The sequence below is a fragment of the Sardina pilchardus genome, chromosome 12 (genome assembly GCF_963854185.1).
Source record: "Sardina pilchardus chromosome 12, fSarPil1.1, whole genome shotgun sequence".
NCBI lineage: Eukaryota > Metazoa > Chordata > Actinopteri > Clupeiformes > Clupeidae > Sardina > Sardina pilchardus.
In genome coordinates, this window is record NC_085005.1 from 1,881,901 (window position 1) to 1,898,934 (window position 17,034).

General features: G+C 39.5%; 1 protein-coding gene across 6 annotated transcripts in view; it reads right to left on the reverse strand.

Annotated features, from left to right (window-relative positions):
• The window catches only part of enah (ENAH actin regulator), a 140,454-nt gene extending 124,673 nt beyond the window's left edge, over positions 1 to 15,781 (reverse strand). The window contains exons 1-2 of one of the 6 annotated variants that reach the window (XM_062550519.1): positions 15,393 to 15,755; positions 2,313 to 2,435 (exon numbers count right to left, since the gene is read on the reverse strand). In XM_062550519.1, coding sequence (XP_062406503.1) covers positions 2,313 to 2,326 — 14 coding nt within the window. In that variant the 5' untranslated portion in view covers positions 2,327 to 2,435; positions 15,393 to 15,755. Of the gene's footprint in view, positions 1 to 2,312; positions 2,436 to 15,392 lie in introns of all 6 variants that reach the window. The other 5 variants (XM_062550520.1, XM_062550523.1, XM_062550524.1 and 2 more) reach the window with 5 other exon arrangements.
• Between the last annotated feature and the right edge of the window lie 1,253 nt (positions 15,782 to 17,034).

A 17,034-nucleotide genomic window follows, 5' to 3' on the forward strand; every position in this document is an offset into this window, starting at 1 on the left:
TTACCTTGGTGTTAGGGTACAATGTCATTCACGGTGAGTGGAAACTTCAGTTATTTGCATTTATAATGCTAAAAATCTGACACTAGGCACTGGGAAAACTATAATAAGAGAGAGAGATTTTGAACTTTAAAGTCTATAATGTAGGTTTGGCTCAGGGTACATGTGTATTGTTTTTTACCGTTTCCACACCTTTAATGATACCGGTAAGAAGCAAACCTTTCAGTTTTCAATTCAATTGTTAAGCTAATAAAGTTCTCAAGGTATGAGATTGCTATATATGTGGACATGCTTTTATGTTTTGTATTAGGTCTGGTAAAGAGCAAGTTAAAGGAATAGTTAGGAACACAATTCAACGGTAACATCCAGCCTGTCACTAAAAAACAGTCTTAACCCACCCCAACTAACCTTGCATCGCATTGTAATAGACCTGGGTAAAGTACGGCCCGCGGGCCACATCCGGCCCCCGTAAGGTCCGTGAGGATCTTTGACTCTACTCACCAGCATATTAGTGAGGGTGTCGTATGCATCCACGCACAAACGTATGGGTGTAAAGAAACCAGTCGCTTTCAAAATAAAAGCAACGATGTTGATTTGCGTGCATTATCTCTATGCTAGGCCCTTGACTACTGTTTTTTCACCGACCTTTATCACCCCGGCTAAGTTAGAAATGAGGTCCTATGTCCAAAATTCCAAACCATTAATTTAACATGTGTTGGTCATAGGTTGTAGCAAGCTAACTAAGTTAAGCTAATGGTGTTCTTCTAACTTAACCACAACAGGCTGATATAGCGTGCACACAAATCATGGCGTGGGAAAGAAAACCATTTTTATATGACAAACAAATGGCCTGGTCTCTTCTGACACACAGTTGGGGGGTAGGGCAATGTAGTCATAAAATGGCCAGCTCTGTTTTACACAGCAAAAGTTAACCGGTAGTTTAAATAATCTCACTTGGGAAATCGATTACAGAAACAGTGCCAGATTATTCAATGGGGAATTGTACATGAGCAGGCAGTTTATATTCTAACAAAGGGATAGTTGCAGTAATTTTGTACTCTAGACCAGCAATAGTAAGCCAAGATAGTAAGCCAACATATGAACATGAAGCATCACACCAATGATGTCAACAGCCTGACCTTGAGGACCTCACAAAGCCTTACAGGCCCTGCAGGAATGCATGACCAGTTTCTATTGCTGGTTCCCAGAAGTGTTGAAAGAATTCAAATACTTATCAGAGAGTAAGTAGATAACTTGAGCAGTCAAACTAAAATGCCATTGATGCAATACATCCATAAACTAAAAAAAATCTTTCTGACTGAATAGACTTCTGGGTGATGGAAGTGAGATCATTTGTGATAAATGTTAACTAAAAACATTAATCCACATTTCAAACTACACAAGGACCCATACTACCGTAAGTGCATTGTACTCATGTTTATTTTCCTTACTGCTGTTGTACATTTTTCAGATGGATGAGTAAACACTTTTTGTTATGGGGACTACCCACATTCTACACAGCTGTCATCAGATACAACTGCAAAACAGGTGACCATGGAAAACATGGTGATTAAAGGAAACAGGTGGCCAAAGACACACTGTCTCAGCACAAACTGCATGACACTCCATACTAAGAATGTGACTGAACTACAACAAGAATAAAAGTTTCAAGCATTGAACCAGAAAATCCAAAAGACACCTGAAGTCTACCAAAAACAAGTTCTGAAGATGACAAAATGTGTATGGATGACCACACAATGCATTCTGCATCTTCAAATTCAACTAATACTGTAGCTCACACCACAAAACAGCACATTATAGGATTATCTGCATTTACCAGCAGTTAAACGATGAAACAAAGCACACTAATACAATTGTTAAATCCATTGAATTCTTCAGGAAAAAGATGATACAACAAAAAACAGACTAGCAATCTGAAAAAGCTGGCAGAAAACCAGAAAGGGTCAATAAGGTTGACTCTGATAGTAGTAGAAGTATGCTGCTGAACATCACAGTGCTCATTGTTGGAGCAGCCTATAGATGCCGTAATACTGAAAATGACATGAACAACTACAATTATATTTACTTCTAGATTAAGATTACATTTGTTTTACCATATTAATTATTCAATTAAAACTAATATGAAACCTGGTACATTTTACGACCAACCTGGTAGGCTTGGTTGAAACACAAACTTGGTTGGACACAGATTGAAAAAAAAAAAACTTGCTAAACATTCTAACAAAAAAATATTAATTGTTATGAGTTATTGATAAATAAAAAGATGTGATTGCCACATACAGAAGCAGACTTACACATCAAGTGTCATCTTGGCAGTATATCCAACAACTCCACCCGCAAGGAGTCAAACTGCCTTAAGAAATCTCCCAAAAAGATTTGTCTTGTGTCCTAGGTTTCCAAGGTGTCCTCTGAGCTGCCTGATGAAAGTGGAAGGATCCTGTTAGTACTTTGACCACTCTCTTGCTGAATCCCCTCCCTCCTTGCTAAAAGAGGCAACTGGGCAGCCTAGGAAGAATGTCGCCTAACCCCAAAATAAACCTGCTGACTGACAGGCATAGAGGCTTCATGAGCTCATATGGAGGGGGTGGGATAGAGGGAGTCTCTAACTCTTAAATTACTGGAAGTCTGTCTCTGTAACACGAAGGAAATCAGAATCACAGACGGCAGAGGGTACATAAGACACAAGACCGACAGGCGCTTACAAAAGCAAAAAATAAAAAAGGCTTGTTGCATGGGGGCTGATTGGCCGCCTGATTTTATTAGTGCCTTCAAATCTGTACTGCTAAAAACTGGTGGATAGGTGGATACACAATCCAAATTCATAATCATGTACAGTAACGCATAAAAACACATTTCAAAGTATGATCTACGTAGCTTTCAAGACTACTCAAAGTGTACTCACCTCAACTTTCAAATGTTCTAAATTGCAAGAGAGCACAAGGGCTATTTTAAGAATGAAGTAACTTCATCAGTAAGGACTGTGGTTATGCAACACTAGGAGAAAAAATCCATGTGCTTGACACAGGAGGCTTCTAAAAAAAAAAAACCCTAATTATTGCTACAGACCATTTTAAATCTAAGAATCAATCCCGAATTTGTTTTGCGAGATCTTGAGTTTGTTTTGCGAGATCTCGCAAATCCAACAATGCATATGACTACAACTAGAAATGTTCCAGAGAGCTTTAGCCACTGAAGTTAGGTTGCATTTTTTTTGCCAGCATGAAGGGCCACGCGCATAAATGCAGGCCAGGCTGCGGTGTCCGTGTCGGTGAAGTCACTGAAAGAGATCTCAGAAGTGATATTGCTTACGCTATGTTTGTTAGGGATGGATCGACAAATTGTAACAATTTGCCTCTTCTTTCAAGAGTACAAACTGCCATGGTTATGGGATCTAACAAGCAACCGAATAATGGAGGCCTCATCTATACTTGCTGAAGGCCTGGCATAACAGTGTAGTTATAGATAACAACGCAAAGCTTCGCAAAGCACAAACAAACAACCCCTACTGTTTAGCTACAGTCTGTTGAGAAAGCGCAATCTCACCATAGGCGCACTTTACGAAAAAGGTATCCTGAACTTGCTGTACTCCAGTGAATAGAAAAAGGAGGGGGAAAGGGTCAAGGTAGAAGCAGCATGCAAGGCCTCTGATGCACGTAACTAATTCGCCAGCCGGCTTCACACTGGTAACAAAAGTCACTCCTGCCCAAAACGCGTTCAAAAGTCAACTGACATCAAGTTTACATACATGGCATATGAATATTTACAAAAAATAAATACATTTTCATGTAAGCAACCATGTAACAAGGTGATTTTGGCAACCTTTACAAAATAGTAACTTATTTTGAGATGGGGCATAAATACTACATTAGGCGACATGTACAGTTAAAGGTCCTATAGAATGGATGAATTGAGTATTGCACTGTGTTCTCTGATGTTAAAATAGTATATATTCAACTTTGATTTAAAAAAATAAACTCAATTGCAATTTTACAAGACTAATTAAAACCATATATTTAGGCTGGGTATTGAAATGGTCTGTTTGACTAAATGGCGCCCTCTTTGGCAACCCCAATTGAACTTCAATGGCTTTGCGAGGTCTGACATCACAAGCAAGCAGTTTTGCTGAATCACCCATTTTTTAGTGTCTATTTCTAAGTTCAAGATTTCCATATGAAGGAGGGCACAACCATGCCTCATGTTCATGATAGCTCTTTGTTTATGCACAACCTCCCATAATTCATGAAAACCAAGAAAAAAATTATTTCCATTCTAGGTGACCTTTAAGGCAAAAATTATTAGCCCCCCTGAAATTTTGGAACATTACTCTAAAATTCTCCCTACATTTTCCAACCCTGATCAAATTTTTTTAAAAATCAAACATTCGCCAGTGTTATTATGTAGAATCTGGTGCATTTTGGAGTGTTAATATTATTATTAGGAATGCTTAATCTCCAATTGTGTGAAAAGTGAAGTGGTCAAAATGATTAGCCCCCCATGTGATTTTTTTGCTTTTAAACGCAGTCTTCAGGTAAACAATCAATGCTGATTGGATGTTCAGGTGTTGTCTGGACATTAACTGACTGCAAAGGTGCGGCTTGAAAGGTAACAGGTTGGTCGTACCGGTCACCTTTCAAGCCGCACCTTTGCAGTCAGTTAATGTCCAGACAACACCTGAACATCCAATCAGCATTGACTGTTTACCTGAAGATTTAAAGGAAAAGGCCTACAGGCACTTGAACACCTGTCTGAGAGGGGACTGCCTTCACAGGCATGCTGAAGATGAAGGAGATCTGTCTGGACCTCAGAAAGAAAATCATTGAGGCCATCGGCCATCGGCCGAGAAAAAAACCTATTACTCGAAAAGGGGCGCTTCAAAGTGTGCCCATGCACATTTAAAAGCTAAAAATGAGTTTTGGAAAACTGTCCTTTGGTCCAATGAGATTAAACTGGAGCTGTTTGGGCACATGGATGTTGCCTATGTTTGGCGAAAAAAGGGAAGGGCTACAACCATAAAAATACAGTTCCCACAGTGAAGCATGTGGTGGGAGCATCATGTTATGGGGCTGTTTTGCAGTCTCAGGCACAGGGTGCATGGGATCATGAAAAAGAAAGATTATGTTGACCTTTTGAGGGATAACATCAAGACGTCTGCTCTTAATCTAGGCTTAAGTCGCCACCAGGTCCTTCAGCATGATAATAACCCAAAGCATCGTGAAAAGTGGTCTAAAACGCCCCAAAGGATACCAAAATCAAGGTGTTGGAATAGCCTACACAGAGACCAGATCTCAACCCCATTCAGAGCTGTGACACGTGCTTAAAGCAAGAGTCCATACAAGAAAACCATGCAGTTTGGACGATCTGGAGTGCTTAAGAGATATGTGCCAACCTAGTAAAAGACTATTCAAAGAAGTTGTTGTCAGTTGAAGCAAAGAAAGGCTACACTATTGACTATCAATGGTCAGGGGGCTAATCATTTTGAACAGTAAATTCTTGCTTTTCTTGTCACAAATCAGAGCATGAGTAAACAATTATCATCAAACTTTGTGGGCATACTGTCTTTGCTCTTTTGTAATCGTATAAACTAGGCACATTTCTGGAATTGATCATTTTCATGTATAAATAAAGGATTATGTCTGAATTCACAAGGGGGGCTAATAATTTTGTCCTTAACTGTAAATTGAGTTGTCAATTGTAAATTTTCTTTCGCTCCGACTGGAAGGCTATTCTAAAATCAAAAGACTTTTACTGTGCGTGTGTGGTAACATACATTTCTGGTCTTGTTCACTGCCCTGGAGAATCCAACTAAACAAGTTAAAGAAAAGAAAAGAAAACTTCATATTTTTAGAGCCTCTACCGTAATTTCCAGACTATTAGCCGCGGCTTATACATTGATTTTGCAAAATTTCTTCAGCCATGAGGTTAATACAGGGGGGCAGTTATTATGGTGTTAATATGGTTTTGTCTCTATTAACTTGCATAAAACACTGTCCTGCGGCTTATACACAATGCGGCTTATATGCGGGAAATTACTGTAAAATCAATTGACCATTGAAATTGAGGCTTAGGATGGAGTGATGTTTTGTTTTGTGAAGATTTCCCTGAATAGGTTGGCTTGTCAGTCAGTGTGGAACGCAACCTCTCTCTTTCCTCCCCTAGTCTGTTCTCAGGTGAAACGAATGTGATGTCAAAGTTCAAACATATTGCAGTGCTGAGGCTATAGCCAACTTGTTGGATTGTTCTGTCGGTTCCCCTTTTGTCTCCTGTTTTCCCTGTCTGTGCGTGCGTGCATGTATGTGTGTGTGTGTGTGTGTGTGTGTGTGTGTGTGTGTGCGCGAGCAAGAGTGTATGTGTCTGCCTCTCCCTCCTGTGTCATAGAATGTGTCAATCAGTTCTGAGGTGTTGTAATTGTGGGGAGGTGTCCGGGAGGGAATATTTAGGGGTTAAGTGAGGTCTTGCATGCTGCATCTACCGTGACCTTTTCCCCTGTGGATGACCTTTTTCTATTCACTGGATTACAGAAAGTACAGTATACCTTTTTTGTAACGTGCACGTATGGTGAGATTGCATTTCACATCTATGTCGGAACGGCTTGTGAACAGACTGTAAGCGAAACATCTTTATTCTTTTCCAGCAGATCTTGTTTTTGGACTGTTTGATTCAGATGCTTGATGTTGGGGCTTTCGCGCACTGGCCTTTGGGGGGTGTTTGTTTGTGCTTTGCGAAGCTTTGAGTTGTTAAACAAATGTCGGGCCTTCACCTACAGTATAGGCGCGTCAGTTGCGCGCTAGGTGGCCGCGAATTCATTCATTCTCTTATTACACAATACACTCATATAATTTGTTTGACTACATTTATCTATAACTACACTGTTATGCCAGGCCTTCAGCCAGTATAGATAAAGTTAACTGATGCCACCTTTTCTCAGTTGCTTGTTAGATCAGCCCATGACATTATGCTTCCTGGCAGTTTGTACTCTTGAAAGAAGAGGCAAATTGTTACAATTTGACGATCCATCACTTCCAAACGTAACGTAAGCAATATCACTTCTGATATCTCTTTCAGTGATTTCACCTACACGGACAACGCAGCCTGGCCTGCATTTATGCACACAGTCCCTTATGCTGGCCAAAAAAGGAACCGCAACCTAACTTCAATGGCTAAAGCTCTCTGGAGCATTTCTAGTCGTATGCATTGATGGATTTGTGAGATCTCGCAAAAGAAAGCCGAGATGGTAAAGGGTATGCGATGATGTGGGGCTATTTTAATTCCAAAGGCCAAGGGAACTTTATCAGGATGCATAATATCCTAGATCCATGAAATAGCTTGCCTTTAAAAATGAAAACATATTAAAAAAAAAAAAAAAATCCTCCTGCTCCTATGGGAATTTAACATAGGGGTCAAATACTTATGCCCCCTGTATTTAAGGGAGAACATTTATTTTAAGATACATTCTTCAATCACAAAGAAATTTGGTGTCCTTAACGGTTTGATTTTTACTCATTTTTTTAAATTAAGGCATTTAGATCAATTGTCACATGATTTTATGTTCCTCTTTTTAGTCAACTTTAGCATGGGTTCAAATACATATGCTCCCCACTGTAGGTATTGTGAAAGTCTCAAGGGCCTGCATAACCACTCATTTGTGATTTGCACCAAAAATATGAAAATGCACCATTGTACCACTTTAATCACCCCTATCTTCAGTTAAGATGTTGAAGTTGCAGCTGAACTACACCAAATTTCATGTGTATGATTAACTGGACACTTGAACACCAATCGGCCTGTAGGAGGTGGCAAAGAGTTGCCGGTAGAGAAAGACGATGTTGAAATGTACTGACATTTCAAGCGTACGCCTGTTTTACGCCCGTTTTTTGTCGTACGCTCGTTTGATACATGAGGGCCATTGTGCTCCTTTTTACTCGATAAGCTATGACTTGCAAGCTTGCTAGGGACAGTTCAAGTTAGCTTACTATCATTAGTTAAAAGTACAGTACATGTGATCTCAAGCTAATGCCCTAGCAAGTCACTAGAAAGTCCTTTAAAAGGCTCAGCAGAGGATGTACATCCAGCTCCTGTGGCCTGTTACAGGCGCTGCTGGCCATCTTCTACAAAGCTGTCATTAAATTCATCCTCTGCACATTCATCACCGTTTGGTTTGGGGCCGCCACAAAACAGGACAAAAACAGGCTACGTATAATTAAGACAGCGGGAAAAAAATCACTGGTGCCCCCCTACCCTGTGAACATCATCACAGAACCCACACACCCTGCATACATCCTCTTTAACCTCCTCCCCTCTGGCAGGCGCTACAGATCCCTGCGCATTAAAAAAACAGACAGACACAAGAACAGCTTCTTTACCTCTGCCATCGCTTTACTGAACTGCAGTTAAGTGGGGCCATTCCCTCCTTGGCCATTCACCAACTTATCCCTCACAAAATATACATATCGTCCCTTATGCATCTTGCACTCATTACATGCATACATTTTGCACTATTACTTCGGCACTTTATATCCACTCCTCTTCATGTGCACTTGTTTTGATAATATGCCTATAATATATTGTATGTTGTATATTGCGCATAGATGTATATTGTTGTCTATAATGCACAGTATGTGTCTTTATTACAATTGTTTGAATGTTTACTATGTCTACTGCACTACCACATGTCTACTTGTTAAATGTACAGAGTTTTAACATCTATTGAAGTCAAATTCCTTGTATGCAAGTACTTGGCCAATAAAATAAATATTCTGATTCTGAGTCTGATTCTAATTAGTCACTAATGTTACCTTGGGATTGATAATTACCATTGCTACGGTGTACATTTTAGGACATCCTCAGACTCAGGAAAACATCAGTCATCCTCAGATAAACCTGCCTCAGCGTCAGAAAAAACCCCAGTCATCCTCAGACTCAGGTGTCAGACTCAGGAAAACTATCAGTCACCTTCAGACAAAACTGTCTCCGCGTCAGAAAAACCTCCGTCATCCTCAGATAAAACTGAACCGAAACTGAAGGTGAAGGAAAACAGCTGTTTCTGTTAACTGGTACAGAAAACAAACTTATTCGTGATATACGGTCAACTCCAAAAGTATTGGAACACATGCGAAAGTTGACAATATAAAATCATCTTCTGGAAATTGATCTTAATGCTTTCAATGAAAAAAATTAGGAAATATTCAACCTTTAAGGACATCAATTTTCTCTGTGAACAAATATTGTATTGTAAATAAATAAATGTTTTCCTTAAAATACAGGGGTCATAAGTATTGGAACGCCTATGTTAACCTATGTGTCAAAATTCCTATAGAGGCTAGCAGATTTTTATTTGTTTTATTTTTTAAATTCCAGTTATGTCATGTATCCAAGACACCCTGATAAAGTCCCCTTGGCCTTTGGGATTAAAATAAACCCTCATCAACACATACCCTTCACCATACCAAGAGATTGGCATGGTTTTATTTCAGCTAGCCTATTAGCTGGTTTCATTCTCACTGAGCTCAATGCAATTCAAACCAGCTAATAGGCTATAGCTATTTTGAGTTATTACACGGCTCTCTAGAAGGTTGAGAGAGCTCCCATTCACTTTGAATGGGCCTCCCCAATGTTCTGCGGTGAATGTAAGGGATAATCAACGACACGCCGTGCGTTTCTAGGAAAATAATGCACGTTCGAAGTGGTAATAAGGACCCGACGCCGCAGGCGGAGGGGACTTTACACTTCGATAAGTGCATTATTTTCCTAGAAACGCACAGGGCGCGGAGTTGATTATCCCGCTTATACCACTGCTACTATCATTTTCGTTTATATTGCCGCTGTCTTAGATACTAAGAAAAGGAAAAAAGGTCGCACTTTGCATATAAACGTGTTTCTTATTGTTGCAGACGCGTTTCGGCGTAGCGCCTTCCTCAGGAGCACACTGAGGAAGGCGCTAAGCCGAAACGCGTCTGTGCAACAATAAAAAACACGTTTATATGCAAAGTGCGACCTTTTTTCCTTTTCTTAGTAAACATATAAGTTTGGTCTAGCACTCTTAAAGACAAACCAAGAGACTGAGTGAAGCCTGCTCCTACCATACAAATTATCGCTGTCTTAGATACAACATTGCTGTTTTTACCGTTACATTCACATTGGCGAATTAATATTCAAGTGTAATAAGCCCAAAAGAAGGGAACTACTTCATAGCCGTGCGGTATATAGAAAAATAATGCACGTTCCAAATAGCGCATCACAATAGGAAATTTGACCAAGCAGTGGTATAAAATATATATAATCACCGGTGAAAGTATATAATGACCGCTGTCAATGGCAACGGGTTTTGTGCTTCTAATTCACGTCTTTCATATCAATCCGCAACAAAGCCGTTCGCTGGTTGCAATCATAGACAGTAAAAGATATGGACAGAGCTATCACGTAGACGTCAGCAGAGACCGAGGAAGCAAATTTCAACGTTTTTTTTTTGGTCTTCTATTTCCGTCATAGGTCTGCTGCGCAGTAGGGATGGGCATTCGGTTAAATTTTCTTAGTCGATCGTCGGGAGAATTAACGATCAACTATCGATTAATCATTAATATTTTCATATTAAAATTTAATTATTTATTAAATTTAAAATGCAATGAAAATAAAAAAACACAACTTGAAGCAATGAAATCAATTTCACTGTGTGGCAACAATGAAACATGTTACCAGACAGGGGCAATATTTGACGCCATTCTCAGTTAAATGCGAGTTTCTGTTTTGATTGCGCTCAGTTTCACCCTAGCATCAACTCGAATTTAGCATGGAGGACATGCGATGCTCAACGAGCTGAGAAAATGACACAATGGATGTAGCCTAAGTTCATTGAGATGATATGCTGCCCTTATAGCCTACATTTATTGAGACCAGCATATCACATTCCGTCACGACATTGCCTACTATCACCAGACTGGTAGAATCTCACTAACAGCTGCTTCTTTTCTTCGTAGTGAGATTCATTACCAGTTTGGTAAATAACATTACAGGATACACCGCTATATTTAGTCAAGTCATACATAGGCTATAGTTTGAGTTATGGCCGTGTTTGGATAAAGGCGTCTGCTAGCATAACCATAACCATACACGTCATTGTAGTGTTTGCAGCGAACTACGTCACTTTAAAAATTTAAATGGTCCCACACCACACTTCACCGTGACTTCCTCATGATTAGCCTACTTCAAAAATCAAAACGGAAACTCGCAGGTAACTGAGAATGGCGTCAAACACTCCCCCCGAATTTTCCCCCGAAATTCTTAATGATCAATCCTCGATCGTCGATTAATTATGCCCATCCCTACTGCGCAGGCTCAGGTGTCGTATATGTGACGTAGGCACGTAGTCTGTCCGAGTCTGACCTATGGCGACGCTTTACTCTCTATGGACGCATGCGCATTACCACCTTAGCATTGATTTCAGAGAACGTTTATTACTCTGCCGATAAAACAGTTACGAGATTATGACGCTTATTTCACAATGTAGTATGTACTCCGACAATAGAAAATGTTCATATAAAGGCTTAAACGCTTCAGCTGTAACGTTTTTTTATGTCAAAAGTGGCGCTTACGCCCCATAGGATTCAATGGAATGGCCAGCTAGCACTGGCGGCCGCCATACTGTCTACACTCTCAATTTTTATCGAATTTAATTTTATCGCGATCACAAATCGAGATCGTAAAATCGCCCAGCCCTACGCTGTAACGTTGGTTTTGTCGTGATAAGATCATTCACTCACCAGAGGTGGATTAATATAAGGAGAGTTAAATCGATATAAATGTGATGGAAAAGGTTTGGAGCAATATAAGTTACTGTAACGCCTGCTAAGAATGTTCACAACGTTAGCGCAAAGACGTTCACATCACAATAGTGTACCATTCACTACCTTTGATAAATTCGCTAGAAGTGTTCCATTCGCAACAACTGTTGATAGAAAACCATCTAGCGCAGAAAAATGCGTATCAACAGGGCTCTGATGACATGATTTTGATTCGATAGAATCGTTCTATTGAATGGAAAACCGTTTTGGTGCTTCTTATATCTCTCAAAATTACATCGACTTATGAGTTAATTCACTCGAAATTCTTATGGAAAAAGGGCTAATGTAACTTGTACAGGACAGTTTTCTATAAGATATAGGGGCGTAAAAAACTTTCTAATATGGAAAACAAACTGTCCTACAGTAAAAAAGTTTTAAAATCTAGTTAAGAGTATTTTAATTACAACAAATGTAATCTTATATGTGCATGTATATATTTTTCCTCTTATTTATTGTTGTTAAACCCATGTATATTATTTTTTTTATCAGAAATATTAATGTATAGTGTTTTTGTTATTTGTTGCTGTTTTTGTTTGTTTTATTCTTTAGGTGGAGGCTTCAGACAAGCATATCAGGCTTTTATGCCTCTCCCTGCACTATATTTGTTTTCTTAATCCATTTTTCTTTTAACTGTACAAAATAATAATAATAATAATAATAAAAACAATGAAATGAAATACGATTGCTGAAGTGTTTCGTTAGTGTCATCGTAGTTGGCAGGCATTTATATCAAGTTATTGTGCATGTTCATCATAAATGCATGTCAATGTGTATGAATAGTTGTGTTTTGATAGACTTTTATTATTAATTTATGTCAGTAACTTCGCCCAGCGCGAAGTTTGTACAGGTTTAACAGCCTAGGCTATTACCGTTGCCAATTATAACCTTCCATTGACACTAACATAATTATAAACTACAGATTGTGATATGTGAAGACCAAGTCGAGTGTGGAAATACTGTAGGCTACTCAAAAAAGTTTATTTAGAGGAAAGTGCAGTTGCACAGTTAAGAGGATGCCGACAGTAGCTACATCCTCCTCTTTCTCAAATGAGTGCTGTCAGCACTCCTGTAAAAGCAGCACAATTTCCACAATGTCCACGGTTCAAATGAAGCGCGCAGCCAGAACCGCGCACGGTTGACGTGCACCTCCACACTCGCTAGACTGTTCCATTGCATGTGATTTTGACCGCTGGGGAGGGTACTGGGAAGGTGTGTAGCCTTGTCTCTCTCGCACCCGACTCGCAAGAAAGCATTCCATCAAGGATGCACTCTTGACTTTGAGAAACAGAGAACGACTTGCAAAGGACAGGTCAAATCGGTGTGTTGAAAAAGAAGGGATCATGGAGAATACTTTGTACATTCCCACAAGGTGATGGGGGGGCTCTGAAGTTGACTTGTGAGGTCTACTGTTCAGACCCTGAAGGAATCTATTTTCTCTCGATTGCTTTTTGTGAGGGTTTCTACTTAATAGGGGGAAAAAAATTAAGAGCCTATGTTGAATACAAATATATCTTCTGAAGGCCTAAACAGAGCCCGGTCAAAAACTCCCAATACAATTTTGATCAGTTTTGAGGGACAGCTATGACCATGCAGGATCATCAAAAACAAACGTGACGTATGTATTTTGATACAAACTATTCCTATTTATGTACCAGCATGTACAATTTGAGCCTCCTATATGGTTTAGTTCTTGTGCTATGGGCTTGTGAACTCTGACGGAAAAAAAGAGGCCAAACAAAATCGACACCCTCCCTCCCTACGTATAACTGGCTGTCTAAAGTACATAAAAGTAATTTTACAGTGTGTCTCCTGGGTAACAGAGGTACACCTGATAATTTTTTCAGATTTATTTGAGACCTAAGTGCGTGAGCCCTGGTTAAATTGACATGGAATGACCCTTATTCAAAATCTCCAGTCCAAACTAACTGGGCTATTCAAAATGTCAGACACACACACACACACACAGGCCACCGTACTTACTATATGGGCATTTCACACAGGGAGAACAGTACAATGGTTGTATATGGGAATTTCCCATATTTGCCAATAGATACCAAAGTGTGACACATACAGTAAAGCCGAGGGAATACAATAAATTTCACACAAAACATCACCACAACACTCTCTCACTTCACTCTCACAAAGTGTGAATCTGCCTATGTTTTAACCTTTAGTGTTCAGACATTTGCTCACCCGAGTGACATCTGGATTAGTTCTAGGGGACTGTCAGACCCAGGTGATTTGGAAGTGAAATAATCCGGATATGGTGCACATATTTTTATTTTATCATCCTATTCACATTGTAGTGCATGTTGTGTGTGGTGTCTTAGCTGCTGGGACCTTGAATTCCCTCTTGGGGATCAATAAAGTGTCTAACTATCTATCTATCATATCATATACAGGTCACCCGTTTGATGGCCAGATCATATCAGGAGTCCAGTGCAATTCTGAATAGGGCTTAAGAGCGTTATGCTTATAGCATGCCCAAGACCTTAGAGTATCACCTCAAAAGGCCAAAACGGTATGGCCCTGTGATTCAGGAGTTCAATGGGTTTCCATGCAGATTCACTTCAAAATCATTCTAGAACTAGGAGGCTTCTCCAGGCCTTAAAACTATTCAAGTTACCAATAAAAATTGCTGTATTTTTACATATTGCAGTATTTAAATACCATTGCAGATGGTGCAATGTTTTTTTTCTTATGTCTTATTTACACACAAGAATAAACGAAAAACATGTGAAAAATATCTCCCCACTGTAAAAACGTATAGGCATACTGCAATGTAGAAATTATTGCATTTCAAAATGCATCAAAAGTGGGAAATAAAAATATCACGAAAGAGTGTAGCTGATCTGTCCCGTTCTAGTCACATAACGTTGTTTTATAAAGACCAACTAGATTACTATTGCCTAATACCTTTAAAAACTCCCGTCATCTTTGAATGATGAAGACCTAGCCTAAATGTGGGCAGATCTGCCTCGAGGCATCAATGCTGAGTGGGCATGTTGATATCCTGGTCATTCATTCTGGACATTAATCTATCTTTATGAATAACACACAATACACGATTTTATAGGGACTATTTTTTCTCGCATTTCACTGGTTGCATCAGAAATGGGAAGGATTGCGTCGCAAATAGAATACTAACTAGCCAATGTTAATTGTAGCAATGCATGATGACCATGCATACGACTCATGGGCAAACTAAGACACAAACATTTTAAAAACGTACATATGTACAACATGGACCTCAATTATCTACTGACACCATCACGGATCTAAGTTCTAATGTAATGTGTAGCACGGTGACCAGGCTAACGTTGACGTTGTAACTTTGACTGAGGTTAACGTAATGGTTCCGTTAATCAAACATTAAACAAAAAAAATCGATATTATTGGGCGTCTCGAAAGTATTCACTAATCCTTAGCTTCAAAACAATGTACGCAAAACGTGATTAAGGACGGGGTTTTGGAGATATGGTTTCCTAACGAGGATTTTCTGCACACAGCGTGGTGGGAATTTAAAACTCCATACCTTACCTCATTATGGTTAGCCAAAAGTCTTCAACCAAGTATGGCTAGTGGGTGATCCTTCGTCGGGAATAACAAGCATCTGATGTTCCGCAGTAAATTATATTAGCATGCTAACGATAGCTAGTTTTTGGAAAGTTCACACTTCTGCCATCAAAAATAGCCCAACACCGTTTCTCGAGGATAAGGACTGGAACGTTATATCCATTAAACAACGAAATCACATGATGAAATAAAATGATTTCAGCAACCACTCTAAACGACTTACCACATCCCGGCAGATTTGACTGGAAACTAGAAATCTAACGTTAATCCCCAAACAGAATTTGCCCCCCTCCCAAAAAAAAAACAAACAAAAAAAACAAAAAAAAACCCTGCAGTCTCTCTCTATGTAGAAGTACCGCCAACAACACGTTCTATCCTCAGACAGACGCAGAGCCTTTACGTGAGTCACGCAAGGGGCGCACAGAGAACATGGTGTCACGCCCCCTTCCAATGTTTTGCGTTTAAGTGAGAATGATTCCGAAATCAGATTTTTGGGGGGGTTGGCACAGATTTCCTTAATTCAAATAATAATAGCGTAGACCTACATGTAAATTATACCGCAACCAATGGCCTATTCAAATTAATTTAAGCTCTTTGACATGGTGGTGAAAACGACCACAAAAGCATTATGGCTAGATCAAGATTCAATGCCACTTTGTGCAATTGCTAGTAGCCTACACAAAAGTTGGTTGCGTTTGTGGCACAGTTCACAGGTTACAGAAATGTTGTCATCTAGCCTACTGAACAGATAGGCTACACATAAGAAACGGAAACAAAAACGAAATTAGCGGTTGTAGCCTAATGTTCTATCTAATCTAACGTCTAAACTGCCGTTCAATAGCCCCTTGCAATGTTATTCAAAAATCCATTGTTGGAAGGTCACCTGCCTACAACTTCCCCATGCAGACTCCATATAGGCTAAATTCAGTCAATTTTTAATAAGGCTGCATCTCTCTATGCCTGCCTAATGTGCAAAGATGGGCTTTCCTTTCTAACACCATCATCTTTTCCAAATATTGTAAATGAGTCCTAGTGTGCAATATCTTTCAGAGACATCAAATGTCGGCTATGTTTAGTGTCATTGTTCTGCCTCTGGCAATTATAGTTTTAGTTACGCAGTTTAGTGCCATCTAGTGGTTCATTTTGATATGCAGTTGTTATGACAGCCCCACTGTATTGTTTGATTTATGACCATAGCCATAGCAACAAGGACAACCATTTTTGATATTGTTAAAGGGATATTCCGCCATTTTTGGAAATACGCTCATTTTCCACCTCCCCTCGAGCAAAACAATCGATATTTACCTTGTTCCCGTTCATCCAGCCATTCTGTGAGTCTGGCGATACAACTTTTAGCTTCAGCCTAGCATAGATCACTGAATCGGATTAGACCATTAGCTTCTTGCCTGCTAGCTTCATGTTTAAAAGTGACTACGATTTCTGGTAATTTTCCCATTTAAAACGTGTCTCCTCTCAAGTTAGAAAGTGCAATAAGACCAACTGAAAATGAAACCTGGCGTTTTTCTAGGCTGATTTGACATGGAACTACACTCTCATCTGGCGTAATAATCAAGGCAACTTGCAAACGTACCATAGGCGCAGTGAT